Source organism: Chelonia mydas, chromosome 25 (assembly GCF_015237465.2).
Source record: "Chelonia mydas isolate rCheMyd1 chromosome 25, rCheMyd1.pri.v2, whole genome shotgun sequence".
Taxonomy (NCBI): Eukaryota; Metazoa; Chordata; order Testudines; family Cheloniidae; genus Chelonia; species Chelonia mydas.
The window spans coordinates 881,168-904,181 of NC_057858.1; the positions used below are offsets into that span (position 1 = coordinate 881,168).

A 23,014-nucleotide genomic window follows, 5' to 3' on the forward strand; every position below is an offset into this window, starting at 1 on the left:
AATGCCCCTCTGCCATGTACATTGGCCAAACTGGACAGTCTCTACGTAAAAGAGTAAATGGACACAAATCAGACGTCAAGAATTATAACATTCAAAAACCAGTCGGAGAACACTTCAATCTCTCTGGTCACTCGATTACAGACCTAAAAGTGGCACTTCTTCAACAAAAAAGCTTCAAAAACAGACTCCGAGAGACTGCTGAATTTAATATGCAAACTGGATACAATTTAACTTAGGCTTGAATAAAGACTGGGAGTGGATGGGTCATTACACAAAGTAAAACTATTTCCCCATGTTTATCCCCCCTCCCACTCCCTACTGTTCCTCACACGTTCTTGTCAACTGCTGGAAATGGCCCACCTTGATTATCAGGACAAAAGGTGTCGTCCTCCCCCCCCCCCAGCTCTCCTGCTGGTAATAGCTCACCTTGATAGATCACTCTGGTTACAGTGTGTATGGTAACACCCATTGTTTCATGTTCTCTATGTATATAAATCTCCCCACTGTATTTTCCACTGAATGCATCCGATGAAGTGAGCTGTAGCTCACGAAAGCTTATGCTCAAATAAATTTGTTAGTCTCTAAGGTGCCGCAAGTACTCCCTTTTTTTAAAATAAAGGCTATGTTAACATTGGCAAAGTGCTGTGGCACCTTACAGACGTATTGGAGCATAAGCTTTTTTTGTGGGTGAATACCCACTTTGTCCGATGTAACATTAAAAGTTAGAATATTAATTTTTAAGTTCTTTAAAAAAACAATTTGAAATGTTTTTAAAAACTTTTAATAGAAAGTAGCGAGGGTTGGGGAGGGGCGTCTTATGATCCCTACTTAAGGCTAAAAGTTGGCCCTTTTTTTTTTTTTTTTTTTCCCCTTCCAGACATGTTACAATTGCTTTATTTGATGTATCTGTGGCTTGGGCTGAAGCTGGTGTGGGGGTGTGTGTGTGGTGTGTTTTATTTTTTTATTATTTGAAGTATAGCAAAAACTAGCTGTGCTTTTAAAATAAGCTTTCGGTCTATGTTAGTGCTAAAAGGGAACAGAAGCTGAAACCAAATAACCAGTTTATACTGGCAGCAAAGGCTTTTTTACATCTTGAATCCTTGAATATGATTTGCAATACATTTTTATTTGAAAAAGAAAAAGGGGGATGTGAAAGATCTACACTGTTTCCCTATATTCTCATTGTGCGTATTGATCTGGGGTGGCTGGCTAATTCAGGTTGCAAGGAACAAGTCGTTTTCCCCCCACTCCTCCCCGTCCCTAAATTTAAAGTAGTTGTTTAAACAGAATCAACTATGTTAACTCTGGTTCAGTTCAAGACACAAAAAAAATATTTTGTCAAGAAGAAAGGACTACATTATTTCCAACCTTTTGTGAAAGCAGTACAAATGGCGAGTTTGAAATAATTGTTTTACTAAAGTGATCAGATAGTCCTGTAGTGACAGTTGCCTGCATTCTAACTTTTGCGTACAAGTTCATTTAAAAATAAGCTGCTCTGATTATCTTGTGTAGTATGAGAGTTCAAGTATGTTCTCTTCAATTGACTGAGCTGACTATCTGAAGCCTTTTTTCTTGTTTCTTCTCAACCAGCAATAGCTATCCAGTAATCAGAGGTGCCATTTGCACTTGTGTAAACTGATAATTTTGGTCTATATACATTGCAGTCTATAATAGAGAATATACATATGGTGGCTTTTGCATTCAGAGCACTCATACATTAAAGGCAATGAATTGGGATACTAAACAGTCCCTGTACAGAAATTTAGGGCAGACTCTACAATTGATGTTTTTTCTTCCTGTTCGTTTTGGCACCACTTGGAACAAATTACTTGCACTGTAAACAGACACTAGCTACACTTAATTTCAGTGAAAACAACTTTTTGAATCCAGAGGAACAAGTGGTGCCAATTGTAGCCCAATATGCTTTTCTTCCTACACACGCAGTTTCCTGACACCTCCTTTTAAATATTTTTTGGTAATATCTTTTTTTCACCAGAATTTTAAGGAAGAGTAAAGAAGAACTTTCTTCGCTAACCCCAAATTAGTTAAAATGTAACTCATTCCTCTATATCCTAGTGCCTTCTCATTAGTATGGATAAACAAATTACATTATTTCATGAGTCCTACAACACTGTGGACAAATTGTGGGACAACAGTACTAGGATAAACAATTATTTTCCTTCTACAGTAGAACCTCCAAGTTATGAACACCTTGGGAATGGAGGCTGTTCGTAACTCTGAACAAACATTATGGTGGTTTTTTTCAAAAATTTACAACTGAACATTGACTTAATACAGCTTTGAAACTTTACTATGCAGAAGAAAAATGCTGCTTTTAACCATCTTAATTTAAATGAAACAAGCAGAGAAACAGTTTCTTTACCTTTTCAAATTTTTTTTAAACTTTCCCTTTATTTTTGTTAATAGTTTACATTTATTGTAGTACTATGCTGCATAGTATTTGTAAAAAGAAAAGGAGTATTAGTGGCACCTTAGAGGCTAACCAATTTATTTAAACATAAGCTTTTGTGAGCTACAGCTCACTTCATCGGATGCGTTCAGTGGAAATGAAGTGAGCTGTAGCTCACAAAAGCTTATGTTTAAATAAATTGGTTAGCCTCTAAGGTGCCACTAGTACTCCTTTTTCTTTTTGCGAATACAGACTAACACAGCTGCTACTCTGAAACCTGTCATAGTATTTGTGTTTTTTTTTTGTTTTTTGTTTTTTTTGTCTCTGCTGACTGTGTACTTCTGGTTCCAAATGAGGGGGGGTGGGTGGGTGTGTGTGTGATTGACCAGTCAGTTGTAACTCTGAGGTTCTACTGTATTTTGTATGACTCTACCAGTCTACTGTCCTTACCTGATCCTTGTCTTCCTTGTCTTGTTCCCCTAAATTCATTCTTTCCCCCACCACAATTTTTATCTTCTTTAGGCTTTATTCTTTCCTCTTTTCATTTGTATATTTTCTTCTTTCTTCCTGTCTTTTTGAATCTCATCTCTTTTCTCCCATTCATCCCCTAATTTTGAGAACAAATTGCATACAGCACTATAAAGCTAGAAACACTTTGGCTGCAGTAAAGAACTGACTAGGATTGTGTGGTCTCTGATGTGTTATGTGGCAGTTCAGTCAAGTAGGTGTATCTGGACTGTGTGGGAAATCTGCTATACAAGTTCTTACAGAGAAACTGTCACTTGTATCATGCATTTGTACAGTTGAGGAAAATATGCATTGGCTTTGCTTGTAATTAGGAGGTAGTGCATTCCACTCTTATACCATCTGGAGTATAAGGCTAGGGAAAATGTGTAAAAGTGACTCTGGTTTTATATTTAGTTAGTTCTGTTTTTGTAAACTAGAACCTTGTGCTGAAGATTTAACTTCTTTTTTGAGCAGAGGGAGCTTTATTTTGCTGGGGGGGGGGGGGAAGAGAACCTTTAAATTGTAAAAGAGAAACCCCCCCCCCCCCCCCCCCCCCGCTCTCTGGCAGAAGCCCCTGAAAACTGCACCTTAACTGTAAAAGAGCCGCAAATGGCTCACGAGCTGTGGTTTGGCCACCCTGGACTATACTGTGATATCCCCTGCAAAAGACAGACTGCCTAAGCAGACCCTGCTTTGTTTTTTCTCAGAGATGGTATACAGTATAGTTACCACACAGTTCTTTTTAAGCAAGCACATTTCTTCTTAAGGTAAAAGCACTAGAGAGAGAGAGAGCATATTAAAACAATAAAAGAACCTACATACATTCCCAGAGATCATCCTAACTCCAGAAAGGGCTCCGGCTGATGAGCAGTCCTTCAAATGGCATACAGGCATTTTTCTGTGGTCACAAGTTCATAACTTCCACTCAGAACAAGCACACTCATTGCTCTGGGTGTGACTCTTTTTTTTATCTTTTGTTCTTTGAAGCCACCTTGAAAAAGTAATAAGTCAGATGAAGGTTGCCCCCTCCAGGCCAGGCTTCAAAAGGCTGAGTTCCAGTATAACTGGAGGAGGTTCCCGAGAGAATTACTGGGAAACCCACTTAATTTGAAAAGTTCATTCTTGTTTTAGCCAACTGTTTAAAAGTTTTCTTTGATACTCCCAACATTTCCCAAGGCATGTTGAATGCATCCCACAATTACACACAAACATGCATTTTTAATATAATGGGCTCCTAAAATACTTAATTCGGTAACGTTTGTCCAGTATATTGTCATATCTGTCCCGATAAGTAGTTACACATGGAAAAGAGATCTGATTATGGGGGGCTTTTCAACTTTGTTGATCAAAGGCATAATAAGATCCAATGGCTGGAAGCTGAAGTTAGACTGGACAAATTCAACCTTGAAGTAAGATGCAATTTCTTAGTGGTAAGGGTAAATAAACATTGGAACAGCTTACCAGGGGAGGGAGTGTACTCTCCATCACTTGGAGTCTTTAAAATGAGATTAGATATCTTTAAAAAAGATGTGCTTTAATCCATTTTCTGGGAGAATCTGGCTCTGGAGTCTGTGGGTCCTCCTGTTCATCCCATTCCTACACGGGCCATTGATAGAATGGATTTACTTGTATTGCCCTCCATGTACTCATGACGCTTGCAGCTGTGCATTAAGATGATGATGATCAAATCTCATGCTTCTGGGCTTCAGCCACTTGCCTGAAGGGATAAGAAAGAAATTTGTTTCCCTGATATACAAATGGCTAGATGTATTATGGGTTGTGTGTGGTGGGTTGGTGGTTTTTTTTGGCCTTCCTCAACCATCAGAGATTCTCCACAGATGGAGATGGGACACTAGACTGGGTAGACCAGTGCTCTTCAGTGGTACAAAAAGTCTGGCTATGTATGTTACTCACATATTCATAGGGTCATTCTGATTGCCAGATTTGGGGTTGGGGAGGAATTTTCTCCAGGTACGTTGCCAGGGATCTTGTTTGTGTGTGTGTTTGTTCACGCCCCTTTCTCTGTAACAAGTGGTATCGTTTGCCTGCTGGGATCAGCTGGTAATATCTCACCTAATAAGTTCCCTGCCACTGCAGGGTCCTCTGGCATTGATTACACCTTGGTTTCTTCTGTTCTCTCTCTGTGACTGTTTTTTCGTTTCTTGGGGACAGAAATATTTGGTCTAACAAAAGTCTTTGGACTTAATAAGTGGTATCTGGGTGAAATTTAATGCCTTGTGATATAGTAGAACCTCAGAATTACGAACACCTCGGGAATGGAGGTTGTTCGTAACTCTGAACAAAACGTGATGGTGGTTCTTTCAAAAGTTTACAACTGAACATTGACTTAATACAGCTTTAAAACTTTACTGTGCAGAAGAAAAATGCTGCTTCTAACATCTTAATTTAAATAAAACAAGCACAGAAACAGTTTCCTTCCCTTGTCAAATCTTTTTTTAAACTTTCCCTTTATTTTTTTTAGTAGTTTAACACAGTACTGCACTGTATTTGCCTTTTTTTTTTTAAATTTATTTATTTATTTGTCTTTGCTGCTGCCTGATTGCATACTTCCAGTTCCAAATGAGATGTGTAGTTGACTGGTCAGTTTGTAACTCTGGTGTTTGCAACTCTGAGGTTCTACTGTATGCAGTATATCAAACTAGATATCTGATGGTCCCTTTTGACCTTAAACTCCATGAAACTATGACACTATACCCCGTATTCGTCATAGTAATATTATATGATTGTAATAATTATGATGCACTTTGTACCAGATGGGTCATGTAAGGTGTCACTGGAAAAGTTAGGATGTGCTGAATATGATTATCCTATTTGTATGCATGTATCATTTTTGTATCTGAAGTTGTGAACATTGAGTATAGATCTGTATTTCAAATGGGTTACTCTGGAAAACTCCCACAGCCAGCCTTTCAGGCACAACAGTGAAGAAGCCCGGACAGTGCTAATGGCTCATCAGCAAAGACAATGGGCTGTAAAATAGCTTAGCCTTCCTGTGAATGTTTCTGCCAGCCTGTAAGTAAGGGTTGCTATGACTCTGCAAGGGCATGTGACCAGACCATATGACTCTGAAGTCCATTCTGGGTACCTGTATTTTTCCACAAACTGGTTTGGGAACCAAGTTTGAAGTAAAGGGTTCCTGCCATATGGAAAAGCTATATAAGGCAGGGAGTGACATCTGTTCTTCACTCCCCACAACTGAACACCTGAAAGAAGTTCCGAAAGAAAAGGATTTGGAGCGGGTTGGGAGCCCAAGCTGTAAAGCAAGTGCATCTTGTGCCTTGAGAATGCAAGCCTGCTTGTATCATCAGTCAGGGTGGATATGAATTAGCAATTTCTCAATCTTTCCAGTATTTTAGGCTTAGTTTGTGGTTTTGTTTATTTACTAGGTAATCTGCTTTGATCTGTTTGTCACTTATCGCTTAATCTATTTTTTTGTAGTTAATAAACTTGTTTTTTGGGTTATCTAAATCAGTGTGCCTTTAAATTGAAGTGTCTGGGGGAAAATCTCAGCTTGGCTAACACAAGTTTGTTGCATATTCCTCTCCACATTGAGGGAGGAGCAAACTGGGAAATAAATTCACATGGGTCGGGGTTTTGGCCAGGGAAAGAGGGTACAGCTCCTGGGTCTTAGGCTGAGGAGCTGGGGGTTATCTTAGCTGTAGCTTCTCTATTGTTGGTTCATGCAGTGGCTGGGTCAGCCTGCATGTACCTGCATCTGGGTTTGTGCCTGCCTGTGTTAATGCTGGTGGCAGTGTATTTTTTCTCCCCTCGGTCTGCTTTTTCAAGACTAATCATGTCCAGTTTTTTAACCTTTCCTTATAGGTCAGGTTTTCCTAAACCTTTTATCATTTTTGTTGTTCTTCTGTGGACTCTCGCCAGTTTTTCCACACCTTTTCTAAGTGTGACATCCCAAATTGAACACAGTGCTCTAGCTTAAAGACTCACTAGTGCAGAGTAGAGTGGGGTCCTGTGGCTTAGATATGACATTCCTGTTAATACTCCCCAGAATATTAGCATTTTTTGCAAGTGCATCACATTGTTGATTCATTATAACCCCAGACCATTTCAGCAGTACTACCACCTAGCCAGTTGTTCCCAGTTTTGTAGCTATGCATTTCATTGTTCCCTCCTAAATGAAGTACTTTGCACTTATCTTTATTGAATTTCACCTTGATTTCAGATCAACTCTCAAATTTGCCAGTCATTTTGAATTCAAATCCTGCTCTCTAAAATGCTTGCAACCTCTCCCAGCAAATTTTATAAGCATCCTATCCACCCCTTTGTCCAAGTCCTTAATGAAAATATTGAATAGTGCAGACGCAGGTGCCACAGACATACCTTCCCAGTTTTACAGCGAACCACTGATAACTACTCTGAATACAGTTTTTCAACCAGTTGTGCCCCCACTTTATAGTTGTCACAGAGTCCCCGGGCAGTACTTTGGAACTGCTCCCTATGAATGGAATGTACAAAAATAACTGCATTCAAAAATGAAACAATGTAAAACTTTAGAGCCTACACGTCCAATCAGTCCTACTTCAGCCAATCGCTCAGACAAACAAGTTTGTTTACGTTTGCAGGAGATAATGCTGCCCACTTCCTGTTTACAATGTCACCTGAAAGCGAGGACAGGCGTTCTCATGGCACCGTTATAGCCGGCGTCGCAAGATATTCACCTGCCAGATGCGCTAAAGAGTCATATGTCCCTTCATGCTTCAACTATCACCCCCACTGCAACTTGAGACCATTACTCCTTGTCCTGTCCTCTTCTACCACTGAGAATAGTCTAGAACCATCCTCTCTGGAACCACCTCTCAGGTAGTTGAAAGCAGCTATCAAATCCCCCCTCATTCTTCTCTTCCGCAGACTAAACAATCCCAGTTCCCTCAGCCTCTCCTCATAAGTCATGTGTTCCAGACCCCTAATGGTTTTTGTTGCCCTTCGCTGGACTCTCTCCAATTTATCCACGTCCTTCTTGTAGTGTGGGGCCCAAAACTGGACACAGTACTCCAGATGAGGCCTCACCAATGTCGAATAGAGGGGAACGATCACGTCCCTCGATCTGCTCGCTATGCCCCTACTTATACATCCCAAAATGCCATTGGCCTTCTTGGCAACAAGGGCACACTGCTGACTCATACCCAGCTTCTCGTCCACTGTAACCCCTAGGTCCTTTTCCGCAGAACTGCTGCCTAGCCATTCGGTCCCTAGTCTGTAGCTGTGCATTGGGTTCTTCCGTCCTAAGTGCAGGACCCTGCACTTATCCTTATTGAACCGCATCAGGTTTCTTTTGGCCCAATCCTCCAATTTGTCTAGGTCCCTCTGTATCCTATCCCTGCCCTCCATTGTATCTACCACTCCTCCCAGTTTAGTATCAGCTGCAAATTTGCTGAGGGTGCAATCCACACCATCCTCCAGATCATTTATGAAGATATTGAACAAAACCGGCCCCAGGACCGACCTCTGGGGCACTCCACTTGATACCGGCTGCCAACTAGACATGGAGCCATTGATCACTACCCGTTGAGCCCGACAATCTAGCCAACTTTCTACCCACCTTATAGTGCATTCATCCAGCCCATACTTCTTTAACTTGCTGACAAGAATGCTGTGGGAGACCGTGTCAAAAGCTTTGCTAAAGTCAAGGAGCAACACGTTCACTTCTTTTCCTTCATCCACAGAGCCAGTTATCTCATCATAGAAGGCAATTAGATTAGTCAGGCATGACTTGCCCTTGGTGAATCCATGCTGACTGTTCCTGATCACTTTCCTCTCCTCTAAGTGCTTCAGAATTGATTCCTTGAGGACCTGCTCCATGATTTTTCCAGGGACTGAGGTGAGGCTGACTGGCCTGTAGTTCCCAGGATCCTCCTTCTTCCCTTTTTTAAAGATGGGCACTACATTAGCCTTTTTCCAGTCATCTGGGACCTCCCCCGATCGCCATGAGTTTTCAAAGATACTGGCCAATGGCTCTGCAATCACATCCGCCAATTCCTTTAGCACTCTCGGATGCAACTCGTCCGGCCCCATAGACTTGTGCACGTCCAGCTTTTCTAAATAGTCCCTAACCACCTCTTTCTCCACAGAGGGCTGGCCATCTACTCCCCATGTTGTGATGCCCAGCGCAGCAGTCTGGGAGCTGTCCTTGTTAGTGAAGACAGAGGCAAAAAAAGCATTGAGCACATTAGCTTTTTCCACATCCTCTGTCACTAGGTTGCCTCCCTCATTCAGTAAGGGGCCCACACTTTCCTTGGCTTTCTTCTTGTTGCCAACATACCTGAAGAAACCCTTCTTGTTACTCTTGACATCTCTTGCTAGCTGCAGCTCCAGGTGCGATTTGGCCCTCCTGATTTCATTCCTACATGCCCGAGCAATATTTTTATACTCTTCCCTGGTCATATGTCCAACCTTCCACTTCTTGTAAGCTTCTTTTTTATGTTTAAGATCTGCTAGGATTTCACCGTTAAGCCAAGCTGGTCGCCTGCCATATTTACTATTCTTTCGACTCATCGGGATTGTTTGTCCCTGTAACCTCAACAGGGATTCCTTGAAATACAGCCAGCTCTCCTGGACTCCTTTCCCCTTCATGTTAGTCCCCCAGGGGATCCTACCCATCCTCTCCCTGAGGGAGTCGAAGTCTGCTTTCCTGAAGTCCAGGGTCCGTATCCTGCTGCTTACCTTTCTTCCCTGCGTCAGGATCCTGAACTCAACCAACTCATGGTCACTGCCTCCCAGATTCCCGTCCACTTTTGCTTCCCCCACTAATTCTTCCCTGTTTGTGAGCAGCAGGTCAAGAAAAGCTCCCCCCCTAGTTGGCTCGTCTAGCACTTGCACCAGGAAATTGTCTCCTACGCTTTCCAAAAACTTCCTGGATTGTCTATGCACCGCTGTATTGCTCTCCCAGCAGATATCAGGAAAATTAAAGTCACCCATGAGAACCAGGGCGTGCGATCTAGTAGCTTCTGCGAGTTGCCGGAAGAAAGCCTCATCCACCTCATCCCCCTGGTCCGGTGGTCTATAGCAGACTCCCACCACTAAATCACTCTTGTTGCTCACACTTCTAAACTTAATCCATAGACACTCAGGTTTTTCTGCAGTTTCGTACCGGAGCTCTGAGCAGTCATACTGCTCCCTTAACTTACAGTGCAACTCCCCCACCTTTTCTGCCCTGCCTGTCCTTCCTGAACAGTTTAGAAGCCCTCCACACCAACATTCATAGAATCATAGAGTATCAGGGTTGGAAGGGACCTCAGGAGGTCATCTAGTCCAACCCCCTGCCCAAAGCAGGACCAATCCCCAACTAAATCATCCCAGCCAGGGCTTTGTCAAGCCTGACCTTAAAAATATCTAAGGAAGGAGATTCCACCACCTCCCTAGGTAACGCATTCCAGTGTTTCACCACCCTCCTAGTGAAAAGGTTTTTCCTAATATCCAACCTAAACCTCCCCCTCCTTCCACACAAAGATGGATACAAGCTATCAGGAACAGTATCCCCGATAATGTCACGGCAAACCTGGTGGCTGACCTTTGTGACTTTGTCCTCATCCACACCTATTTCGCATTTGGGGACAATGTATACCTTCAAGTCAACGGCACTGCTATGGGTACCCACATGACGCCACAGTATGCCAACATTTTTATGGCTGACTTAGGGGACGAGAGCTAAGGAAGTGTTGTTCTAACACCCCTACTCTACTTGCGCTACGTTGATGACCTATTCATTGTCTGGACCCATGGAAAAGAAGCCCTTGAGGAATTCTACCATGATTTCAACAATTTCCATCCCACCGTCAACCTCAGCCTGGACCAATCCACACAAGCGGTCCATTTCCTGGACACTATTGTGCTAATAAGTGATGGTCGTACAAACACCACCCTATACTGGAAACCTATTGACCGCTATGCTTATCTACTTGCCTCCAGCTTCCATCCAGGACACCACATGATCCATTGTCTACAGCCAACCTCTGAGATACAAACGCATTTGTCCCAATCCCTCAGTCAGAGACAAACACCTACAAGATCTCTATCAAGCATTCTTAAAACTACAATGCCCACCTGCTGAAGTGAAAAAACAGATTGGCAGAGCCAGAAGAGTACCCGCCCCAGGTCACCAACTACAGGACAGGCTCAACAAAGAAAATAACAGAACTCCACTAGTCGTCACCTTTAGCCCCCAACTAAAACCTCTCCAGCGCATCATCAAGGATCTACAACCTATACTGAAAAATGATCCCTCACTCTCACAGATCTTGGGAGACAGACCAGCCCTCGCTTACAGACAACCCCCCAACCTGAAGCAAATACTCTCCAGCAACCACACAACAAAAACACTCACCCAGAAACTTATCCTTGCAACAAAGTCCGATGCCAACTCTGTCCACATACTTATTCAAGTGACACCATTATAGGACCTAATCACATTAGCTATGCCATCGGGGGCTCGTTCACCTGCACATCTACCACTGTGATATATGCCATCATGCGCCAGCAATGCTCCTCTGCCATGTACATTGGCCAAACCGGACAGTCTCTACGCAAAAGAATAAATGGACACAAATCTGACATCAGGAATCGTAACATTCAAAAACCGGGAGGAGAACACTTCAACCTCTCTGGCCACTCAGTAAAAGATTTAAGGGTGGCAATTTTGCAAGAGAAAAGTTTCAAAAACAGACTCCAACGAGAAACTGCTGAGCTTAAATTAATATGCAGACTAGATACCATTTAACTTGGGTTTGAATAGAAACTGGGAGTGGCTGGGTCATTCCACATATTGAATTTGTTTCCTTAAGTTAAGTATCCTCACACCTTCTTGTCAACTGTCTAAATGGGCCATCTTGATTATCACTACAAAAGTTTTTTTTTTTCCTCCTGCTGGTAATGGCTCATCTTAATTAATTAGCCTCTTACTCCTTTTATTTTTATGTTCTCTGTATGTATATCTTCTTACTATATGTTCCTTTCTATGCATCCGATGAAGTGGGCTGTAGCCCACGAAAGCTTATGCTCTAATAAATTTGCCAGTCTCTAAGGAACCACAATTACTCCTCTTCTTGTTCCTGAAGATGCGTGCATCATGCATCTTTCAGGACCAGCCTGCATTGATGTCCATGAAACGCCTCCGGTGATCCCCAAGCACCTGCAACACCATGGAGAATATCCTTTCCTATTGATGTATTCAGAGTCAAGGTGGTCTGGCTCTCAAATTGGAATATGTGCGCCATGAGTGGCCCTGCTACAGTTAGGGAAACCCATCTCTGCAAAGCTATCCACTATGTCATGCACATTTCCCAGAGTCACGGTCCTATGCAGCAGGATGCAATTTGTTGCCCTGCACATTTGGGGTAATACAGCTCCACCAGTGGACTTTCCGACTCCAAATTGATTTGTGACTGGCCAGTAGTAGTCTGGATTTGCCAGCTTCCACACAGCGATTGCAACATGCTGCTCTACTGGAAGGGCAGCTCTCAATCTGGTGTCCTTGAGCTGCAGGTCAGGGGCCAGCTCAGCACATAGCTCCATGAAGGTTGCTTTATGCATCCTAAAGTTCTGTACCCACTGGTTGTTATCCCACACCTGCATGACAATGCGATCCCACCAATCTGTGCTTATTTCCCTAGCCCAAAAGCGACGCTCTACCGTTTGCAGCTGCTCTGCGAATGCACAAAGCACTGATAAGTTGCTGCCGTCCACATCACACTCGGGTACCTGCGATTCAACCTCTGCTATCTTCGCGAGTAACTCTGCGAGTAACTGTGCTGCCATGTGCTATGTCCTCACGACAGCTAACAGTTCATAGGAGAGAAGTGTGGGATCCATCCTCTCTCACTGCAGATGCTGGCGCTCACTATAAAAGAATGACAGCTGGAAAAACCGTGCGAAAGAAAGCCAGAGACCTTTGGAGGGGTGGGACACAAAGGTGGTGTATGATAGTACATTTTGCACATCCCAGGATGCGCTGTGCTCCATTTCCGCATTCCCACAACAGCTAGCGACAGATGATGTCACCAGGCACTGTGGGATGCATACCCACAGTCATTGCTCTCGCTGTCAACAGAGGTGCCCCAAATGTGGACACAATCTGTCGACAGAGGGAGCAAATGTAAACACGCTTTGGCGACTTTGCTTTTATCAATTTTTTTTTCCTTGTTGACGTTACTTTCATCGACAAAACTTGCCAGTGTAGACAAGCCCCTAGTGAGTTACACTTAAAGATTATTAGAAAGTTGATGTTGTTAAATGAAGTACAGTGCCCAGGAAACTACTTGGTCCTCTGAAATTTCAAAACATATGGCAGCACACAGGTATCTTTCATCGTGGCTACTAGGAGCTCAGAAAATTTAAAGTTCACCTTAAATCAGTGACAATGTATCCAGAGTTAAACATTAGAACACCAAAATTTACGGTTGTATATTTGACAAGAGATGACAAAATGTGGAATTGTTTGACTGCAGTTATCAAAAGGCTTCGCAGGGGCATCTTGGGTTGGGATTTTTAAACTCTCCTAAACATTAGAATGCCCACACTGCAGTGGTCCCCAAACTGTGGGGTGGGGCCCAAACTAGCCCCCACTGGGGAGGGCGCACCCTCCAGTTCTGCTCCAGCCCTGGCTGCAGCTGCGGCCTTAGCTCCGCTCCTGGCCCACACCCGCAGCCCTGCTTCCAGTTTGTGGTCCTGGCCCCCGCTCTCGGTGCCAGGCCTGGGAGTGGTTCTGCTCCCTGCCTGGGAGGGCCCGGGCACATTCCATTACTGGTAAGGGGAGGAAGTGAGAGGAAAAGTTTGGGCACTACTGCCATACTGAATCACACCAATGGTCCATCTAACCTAGTATCATATCTTCTGACAGTGGCCGATGACGCCTCCAGAGGGAATGAACAGAACAGGACATTGATCAAGTCATCCATCCCATGTCCAGTCCCAGCTTCTGGCAGTCAGAGGCTTAAAGACTTCCAGAGCACGGGATTGCATACCTGACCATCTTGGCCAATAGCCATTGATGGAACTATTCTCCATGAATTGATCTTTTTTTAACCCAGTTTTGGGCCTTCACAGCATAAGAACATAAGACTGGCCCTACTGGGTCAGACCAAAGGTCCATCTAGCCCAGTATCCTGTCTTCTGACAGTGATCATTGACAGGTGTCTCAGAGGGAATGAACAGAACAGGTAATCAAGTGATCCATCCCCTGTCGCTCATTCCTAGTTTCTGGCAAACAGAGGCTTGACAGAACAAGGAGTAATGGTCTCAAGTTGCAGTGGGGGAGGTTTAGGTTGGATATTAAGAAAACTTTTTCACTAGGAAGGTGGTGAAGCACTGGAATGGGTTACCTAGGGAGGTGGTGGAATCTCCTTCTTTAAAGGTTTTTAAGGTCAGGCTTGACAAAGGCCTGGCTGGGATGATTTATTGGGGATTGGCCCTGCTTTGAGCAGGGGGTTGGACTAGATGACCTCCTGAGGTCCCTTCCAACCCTGATATTCTGTGAGCCTAGGGACACCATTCCTGCCCATCCTGGCTAATAGCCATTGATGGACCTATCCTGCATGAATTTACCTAGTTCTTTTTTTAATCCTGTTATGGTCTTGGTCTTCACAACATTCTCTGGCAGGGCGTTCCACAGGTTGACTGTGCATTGTGTTAAGAGCTACTTTTATTTGTTTTAAACCTGCTGCCTATTAATTTCATTTGGTGACCCCTAGTAGTTCTGCAGTTTCACATTTGAGTTCCTTCAGAACTCTTGGGTGAATACCATCTGGTCTTGGTGACTTATTGGTGTTTAATTTATCAATTTGTTCCAAAACCACCTCTAATGGTACCTCAATCTGGGACAATTCCTCAGATCTGTCACCTAAAAAGAATGGCTCAGTTTTGGGAATCTCCATGACATCCTCAGCTGTGAAGATCGATGCAAAGAATTCATTTAGTTTCTCCATAATGGCCTTATTGTCCTTGAGTGCTCCTTTAGCACCTCGATCATCCAGTGGCCCCACTGGTTGTTAAGCAGCCTTCCTGCTTCTGATGTACTTCAAAAGAAATTTGCTATTACTTTTTGAGTCTTTGGCTAACTGTTCCTCAAATTCTTTTTTGACCTTCCTAATTGTATTTTGCCCCATCTCAAAAAAGATATATTGGAATTGGAAAAGGTTCAGAAAAGGGCAACAGAAATTATTAGGGGTATGGAACGGCTTCCGTATGAGGAGAGATTAATAAGACTGGGACTTTTCAGCTTGGAAAAGAGACAGCTAAGGGGAGATACGATTGAGGTCTATAAAATCATGACTGGTGTAGAGGAAGTAGATAAGGAAGTGTTGTTTACTACTTCTCATAACAGAAGAACTTGGGGTCACCAAATGAAATTAATAGGCATCAGGTTTAAAACAAATAAAAGGAAGTATTTCTTCACACAACGCAGCCTACTTGTGGAACTCCTTGCCAGAGGATGTTGTGAAGTCCAAGACCATAACAGGTTTCAAAAAAGAACTAGATAAATTCATGGAGGATAGGTCCATCAATGGCTATTAGCCAGGATGGGCAGGAATGGTGCCCTAGCCTGTTTGCCAGAAACTGGGAATGAGCGACAGGGGATGGATCACTTGATGATTACCCATTCTGTTCATTCCCTCTGGGGCACCTGGCACTGCTCACTGTCAGAAGACAGGATACTGGGCTACATGGACCTTTGGTCTGACCCAGTAGGGCCATTTTTATGCTCTTATGTGAGGGACACTGTAAAAAGCTTTCAAAAAAGTCCAGGTACACTCTATACACTGGATCACCCTTGTCCACATGCTTGTTGACCCCCTCAAAGAATTCCAGTAGATTGGGGAGGCATTACTTTCCCTTTACAAATGCTGTGACTTTTCCTCAACATACCGTGTTCATTTATGTGTCTGATCATTTTGTTCTTTACTATATTTTGAACCAGTTTGCCTGGTACTGAAGTTAGGTTTACCAGCCAGTAATTACTAGGATCACCTTTTTAGCACTTTAAAAAAAAAAAAAAAAATCCGCATTACATTAGCTATCTTCTAGTAATCTGGTACAGAGGCGCACTTCAATCGTCAAGGGGCCCCGCTGATTGTTTGGTAGGCTTCCTGCTTCTGATGTACTTTTTTTTTTGCTATTAGTTTTTGTCTTTTGCTAAATCTAATTCTCCAAATTTGTTTTTGGTCTGTCTAATTATGCTTTTATTCTTGACTTGCCAGAATGTGTTTTTTTTTTTTTCTATTTTCACGAGTAGGATTTGACTTCCAATTTTTAAAGGTTGCATTTTTGCCTCTAGCTGCCTCTTTTGTTCTGTTTAGCCACTGTGGCAATTTTTTTGTTCCTTTGACTGTTTTTTTTGGGGGTGTTTTTTAATTTTTTTTTATTTGGGGTGTTTATATATGTTGAGTCTCTGTTGTAGTGTCTTTAAAAAGTTTTTCCATACAGCTTGCAAGCATTGCGCTCTTGTGACTGTTTCTTTTCATTTCCATTTAATTAGCTTCTTCATTTTTGTGTAGTTCCCCTTTTTGAAGTTAAATGCTTCTGTAGTGGGATTCTTTGGTATTTTCCCCCCTACAAGGATGTTTGATTTAATTACATTATGGTCACCATTACTGGGTGGTTCAGCTATATTCACCTCTTGGACCATATTCTGTTTGCCAGTTAGGACTAAATCAGGAATGGCTTCTCCCCTTCTGCTTTCCAGGACTAGCTGCTTCCAAGAAGCTGTCATTAATGGTATCTACAAATTTTTATCTCTGCAACCAGTCCTGAGGTGACATGTACCCAGTCAGTATGGGATAGCTGAAATTCCCCATTATTACTGAGTTTTTTCTATTTTTGTAGCCTCTAATCTCCCAGAGCATTTGACAGTCAACATCACCACCCTGGTCAATTGGTAGGTAGTATATTTCTACAGCTATACTCTTATTATTCAAGCATAAAATTTCTGTCCTTTGATATTCTGTGGTACTTTTTGAATCATTTTAAGATTTTTTTACTCTATTTGACTCTTTCACATACAGTGCCAGTGCCACTCCTCTTCTCCAAGATGACTTACTCTGTTGTTCCTATATATTATGTACCCTGGTATTATTGTGTCCCATTGATTATCTTTATTCCACCAAGTTTCTGTGGTGTCTATCATATCAATATCCTCACTTAATCCCTGGCACTCAAGGTTATCCATCTTAGTATTTAGACTTGCATTTGTATAGAAGCACTAATAAAAATGTGTCAATATTTAGTTGTCTGTCTTCATGTGATGTAATTGAATGGGACTTTTTCATTTGACTGTTTCTCTTCAGTTTCTACCTGTACTTTAATAAGTTCTATCCTCTTCTCTTTATTAGGATATAGACTAGTATCCCTGCTAATAGATCCTCTGTGAAGGGATGTGTTGGTCTGAACCATGTGCTTCTCTGCACCTGTTGCTTTCCCCCAGCCCTTAGTTTAAAAATTCCTCTGCTACCTTTTTAATTTTATACACAGCAATCTGGTTCTGTTTATATTAAGGTGGAGCCCATCCTTTCTGTTCAGTACTATAAACTGGATAGCCCTCACTCTGTTGCTGTACTTGTGCCTGCATTCTATTTACTATTTTGTGGGGGAAACAGGGTGTTTATTGGCCTGAGTTTAGATAATGTTTGGTGTATCTGGCTCTTGTGCTCCCTTTCTAAACTTTCCTGTTTGCTGCTCCTGTTCACTAGCTCCTCTGGTCCTGTACGAGCTGCCTTATTAATGCCCCCCCCACCCCGCCTTCGTTCTGAGTAGCCCTGCCTCTTGTTAGGGGATCCTAAAGGGATTAAGGATCAAAGGATGGCAAGCCAAAGCATGGTTACAAAGCCTTGCCTGGCTGGTTGCTATGCTGAACTCACAGCCCCCTAAACAGTCCATGCTATAACTTTTTTAATGAAGCAGGCGCACACGGCAAGCAGCAGGCATACAACAGCCTAACAGACAACAAACTCACGCCCAAGGTCATGTAGTCCTTCTTCACCTGGAGAACTCCCTCGCAACACTCCCTTGTTTGCTACTCAAAGTTCCTAAATCGCTTAGAAGCATAAGTGTCATTGAAAGTGGGGCTTGTGTGTGTAAATCGCTTAGGCTTAGTCTAGAAAAGGTTTGGTGATACGGATGTACAGGTATAACTATACTGGCAAAACTTCCTAGTATAGTGCTTTTTCTAGTTTTGGTTATGCCAGTTCCCTGAGCGAAATAAGATATACGTATTCCTGAGGGAATTATGGGCCAAAAAATTCTGTGCAAAAATAATTATGCACACATTTTAAAATTCTGCAAATTTTATTTGTCAATAAATAAATGTGGCTCCAGCGTGGCAGTGGGGAGCACAGTCCACTGGCTGCACTGAGGTGGGAGATCACCCTGAAGCCCCCACCTCTCTCCGTACAGGGACTCGGCAGCGAGGCTGCACCTGACCCTGACACAGTGCAAGGGCTGGGCCTGCCACAGAAACACCTTGGCGCCTTGCCCCTCTGTGCCAGGTGCTGCTCCTGCTGGGCTGAATCTGCCCAGCCAAGTGTGGAGGGACTTAGTGTGGGGGGATCCAGGTGTGGGGTGAAAGGTTTCTGAGTGCTGCAGTCTGGGTGCGGGCGGCTCAGTGGGAGAGCTGGATGCACAGGGGCAATGGGACGCTGCAGGGGATCCCGGTAATGGTGGTTGGGCTGAGCGGGGAGCCTTGAGGGTGGGGGGGGGTCTGGATGCTGGGGGAGTGGGGCTTTATGGGTGGGGGTCTGGGTGTGGAGGGCTTGTCGGTGGGGTCCAGGTGTAAGGGGGTAGGACTTGTCAGGGTCAGGGTACAATGGGCTTGCTTAATGGGAGAGCCCCAGCCACTGGTGAGGGGATGCTGCATGCCGGGCTCCCGCTTCCCCCTGCGATTCCCCTATTCCCTTTTCTTCTCCACCCCTCTCTGCTCACTCCCACATTCCCTCCCCCTGCCCTATTCCACCCCTCTTCCTTCCCCCCTGCTATGGGCACTCAGTGTTCCACGGAAAATTGAAGGCTCCCAGCACAGAGAAGGGGAGCACAGCTGGCACTAGGACCGAAGAAGCTGTATTCAGCTACCGAGTCAGTGGAGCCTGACACAGACTCGTTCAGCGGGGCAGTTCTGCATTTGCAGAAATGAGGGGTGGGGGCAGTGGCATGTAACCCTGTGTGCTCCCTCATGCCGTGCTTCTGTTTGGGGGGCAGTCCGGCACAAAAACTGCACACATGGTCGCCCCTCCCCCTTGTGTGGCTTCCCTTTGCTTCCCTGCCGTTTTCTGCAGGGAAATGTAGAAATACTGGGGGGGGGGGGTTCGTGTGCGTGGCATTTTCTGCAGGCGTAGAGTCCCACAGGATCCCCCCCCCAGGAGTATATATAGCAAAAGCACTCCTATGCCAGTATAACTGCAGCTACACTAGGGCTTTTACTGGCATTGAAGTGTAAAAAAAAAAAAAAAAAAAAGTTTAAAAAAAAAATTGCATCCCTGTAGATCTGCCATTAGGCACTTTTGCAAATCCCACCTTAGTTATAACTAGTGTAACTAATACTTGAACTGGGACACATACGGCAATTTCCTGCAATATTCTTGAAAAACCTTACTGAATTAGTATCTGGAGTCCATTTTATTAAATGCAAAAGTAATGATTCCTGGGAGGTGTTGTGAACTTCAAAGGACTGTCTGAACAATGGGCCAGACAAGAATGGGTGTTTGGACAAACAATGTTAACTGGTTTGCCTAGGGAATCTCTATGGGAAGGTGAGAGCAAATTCCCAACTCTGGTTATGCAAAAGCCCTTCTTTTTGTATCTATGCCCGAGGAGGGAACTATTTTCTACTGATAATTTGTTGGTGGAATCTCAAGATCCAAGGCCCAGGCTGTAAAGGAAACATTAACCTATGCATGGTTGTGTTTATTCTGAGCTAATGCTGTTTATGAATTTGTAACCACACACAAACCCATTGCTGCCAGAGCTCTTGCTGAAGTTTGGAGGTGAGCTCTGGTAAGCTTATTAGCAAGTATTTAGGTTCTTTTATTGTCTCTAAAATATTTTCACTATAATGGTTTCACCATAAGAATAAATGTGTTTGCTTATAAAGAGCTATTTGTAACTCATAACTGCTGGCAATTACATTATTCCTAACCTTTGAAGAGAAAGCAAAGTGCAGTTGTTGGCAGTTTTGGCAGTCGGATTGTTGGGAATATCAGTTAGGCAGGGAACTGTACAGCCTGGAAAAAACCCACTTAGAGGGGAGAGGGATGCGGCCCTCTACCCAAGATAGGTGACAGCTGAGGAGCCTGTGTGTGTGCCCTTGAGGGACCACAGAGGGGTATACAAGTGCAGTTGCCCTGAATTGTGAGGTGAACATTTTCAGAATTCATTCTTTTTCTGTGAAAAACATCACAGAGCATAACTTTGTAATATTTAATGCTGTTGGAAAAAACAATTTCTTTTTTTGCAGAAAAACCTGCCATTGCTCCACCCGTCTTTGTGTTTCAGAAGGATAAAGCACAGAAGGTAAGGAGCTATCACTGTGTATGTAATCATTTTATGGCATATGGTCATCCTGACTAATATTTCAGTAATTTGTATATGGTGTTACTCTTCTGAAGTTTAGGTGAGATACTAGATAGTTGTCATTAGGGTTTGAAATTCAAGAAAAAAATGTGGGAAGACACAGATCATAGGTTAGTGGGAGGAAAGCAGGAGAGGCAGAAAGTGGGGGAAATCTAGAGCAATTTCAAAGCAGTATCTTAAACAAAGACAGATGGGAAAAAGGGGCAGACCTTATTACTATGTAGAAATAGAAATGAAAGCAAGAAAAGAATAACAAAATGAAAAGGAAAGTTAAAAGGAAAAAAACATGGTTCAAGTTAGTGCTAAAATTTAACATATTACATACAACTACTGATTGATTTCTTGGTTAATTGCTCATCATTAAATTTAAGTTTGGGGAAATGGAAAAATGTTGCTGTTAGCTGTGTAACTCAGTGACCTCAGAGCATTTTGCATTTTAAATGCACTTTACATTCTTCAACTTGGAAAGAGAGACTGACACGGTTTTTCGAATGAATTCCATGATGCATTAAGCTAGGTTCAAACAGAAAACCTTCCAGGGTTTTAGTTAGTTGCTACTAAAATTATTTTGTCAAGATGTGAAGCCTACCCTCAGATGTCTGTTTTGAATCCAGCGCAGGTAAATAGTGAGTGAAAGATGTTACCAAAGTATATGTGAAATGTTGTCTCAGTCCATTTCCAGCCATAAATGATACTCCTCATGGAAGTGTAAGCAGAGATATCATGAAAATTTACTCTTAACGGTGCTTTATCCAGTTCAGTGTTGAACCATGTTGGCATAGGATTTGGTGGGAGAAGCTTGGATTTCTCTGCTGCCAGTATCCTAGAATATCAGGGTTGGAAGGGACCTCAGGAGGTCATCATCTAGTCAAACCCCCTGCTCAAAGCAGGACCAATCCCCAACTAAATCATCCCAGCCAGGGCTTTGTCAAGCCTGACCTTAAAAACTTCAAAGGAAGGAGATTCCACCACCTCCCTAGGTAACGCATTCCAGTTTTTCACCACCCTCCTAGTGAAAAAGTTTTTCCTAATATCCAACCTAAACCTCCCCCACTGCAACTTGAGACCATTACTCCTTGTTCTGTCATCTGCTACCACTGAGAACAGTCTAGATCCATCCTCTTTGGAACCCCCTTTCAGGTAGTTGAAAGCAGCTATCAAATCCCCCCTCATTCTTCTCTTCCGCAGACTAAACAATCCCAGTTCCCTCGGCCTCTCCTCATAAGTCATGTGTTCCAGACCCCTAATCATTTTTGTTGCCCTCCGCTGGACGTTTTCCAATTTTTCCACATCCTTCTTGTAGTGTGGGGCCCAAAAGTGGACACACTACTCCAGATGAGGGCTCACCAATGTCGAATAGAGGGGAACAATCACGTCCCCCGATCTGCTGGCAATGCCCCTACTTATACATCCCAAAATGCCATTGGCCTTCTTGGCAACAAGGGCACACTGTTGACTCATATCCAGCTTCTCGTCCACTGTAACCCCTAGGTCCTTTTCTGCAGAACTGCTGCCTAGCCATTCGGTCCCTAGTCTGTAGTGGTGCATGGGATTCTTCCTTCCTAAGTGCAGGACTCTGCACTTGTCCTTGTTGAACCTCATCAGATTTCTTTTGGCCCAATCCTCCAATTTGTCTATGTCCCTCTGTATCCTATCCCTACCCTCCAGTGTATCTACCTCTCCTCCCAGTTTAGTGTCATCAGCAAACTTGCTGAGGGTGCAATCCACACCGTCCTCCAGATCATTTATGAAGATATTGAACAAAACCGGCCTGAGGACCGACCCTTGGGGCACTCCACTTGATACCGGCTGCCAACTAGACATGGAGCCATTGATCACTACCCGTTGAGCCCGACAATCTAGCCGGCTTTCTGTCTACCTTATCGTCCATTCATCCAGCCCATACTTCTTTAACTTGCTGGCAAGAATACTGTGGGAGACTGTGTCAAAAGCTTTGCTAAAGTCAAGGAATAACACGTCCACCGCTTTCCCCTCATCCACAGAGCCAGTTATCTCGTCATAGAAGGCAATTAGATTAGTCAGTGAATCCATGCTGACTGTTCCTGATCACTTTCCTCTAAGTGCTTCAGAATTGATTCCTTGAGGGCCTGCTCCATAATTTTTCCAGGGACTGAGGTGAGGCTGACTGTCTGTAGTTACCCGGATTCTCCTCCTTTCTTTTTTAAAGATGGGCACTACATTAACCTTTTTCCAGTCGTCTGGGACCTTCCCCGATCGCCATGAGTTTTCAAAGATAATGGCCAATGGCTCTGCAATCACATCTGCCAACTCCTTTAGCACTCTCGGATGCAGCGCATCCGGCCCCATGGACTTGTGCTCGTCCAGCTTTTCTAAATAGTCCCGAACCACTTCTTTCTCCACAGAGGGCTGGTCACCTCCTCCCATGCTGTGCTGTATTTACATTCCAGTACTGTATTTGTTCTGTAAGTAGAGAGCTAGAGAAACCTGTCACCCTGGCTGACAACTTGTTACTATTAAAAGTGGTTCCAA

At 43.5% G+C, this 23,014-nt stretch overlaps 1 protein-coding gene across 15 annotated transcripts in view; it reads left to right on the forward strand.

Annotated features, from left to right (window-relative positions):
- Positions 1-23,014, forward strand: part of RANBP3 (RAN binding protein 3) — a 177,015-nt gene that overhangs the window by 12,047 nt on the left and 141,954 nt on the right. For all 15 annotated transcript variants that reach the window (XM_027822109.3, XM_043535664.1, XM_043535662.1 and 12 more), the window contains exon 2: positions 20,388-20,443. In XM_027822109.3, coding sequence (XP_027677910.1) covers positions 20,388-20,443 — 56 coding nt within the window. The remainder of the gene's footprint in view (positions 1-20,387; positions 20,444-23,014) is intronic.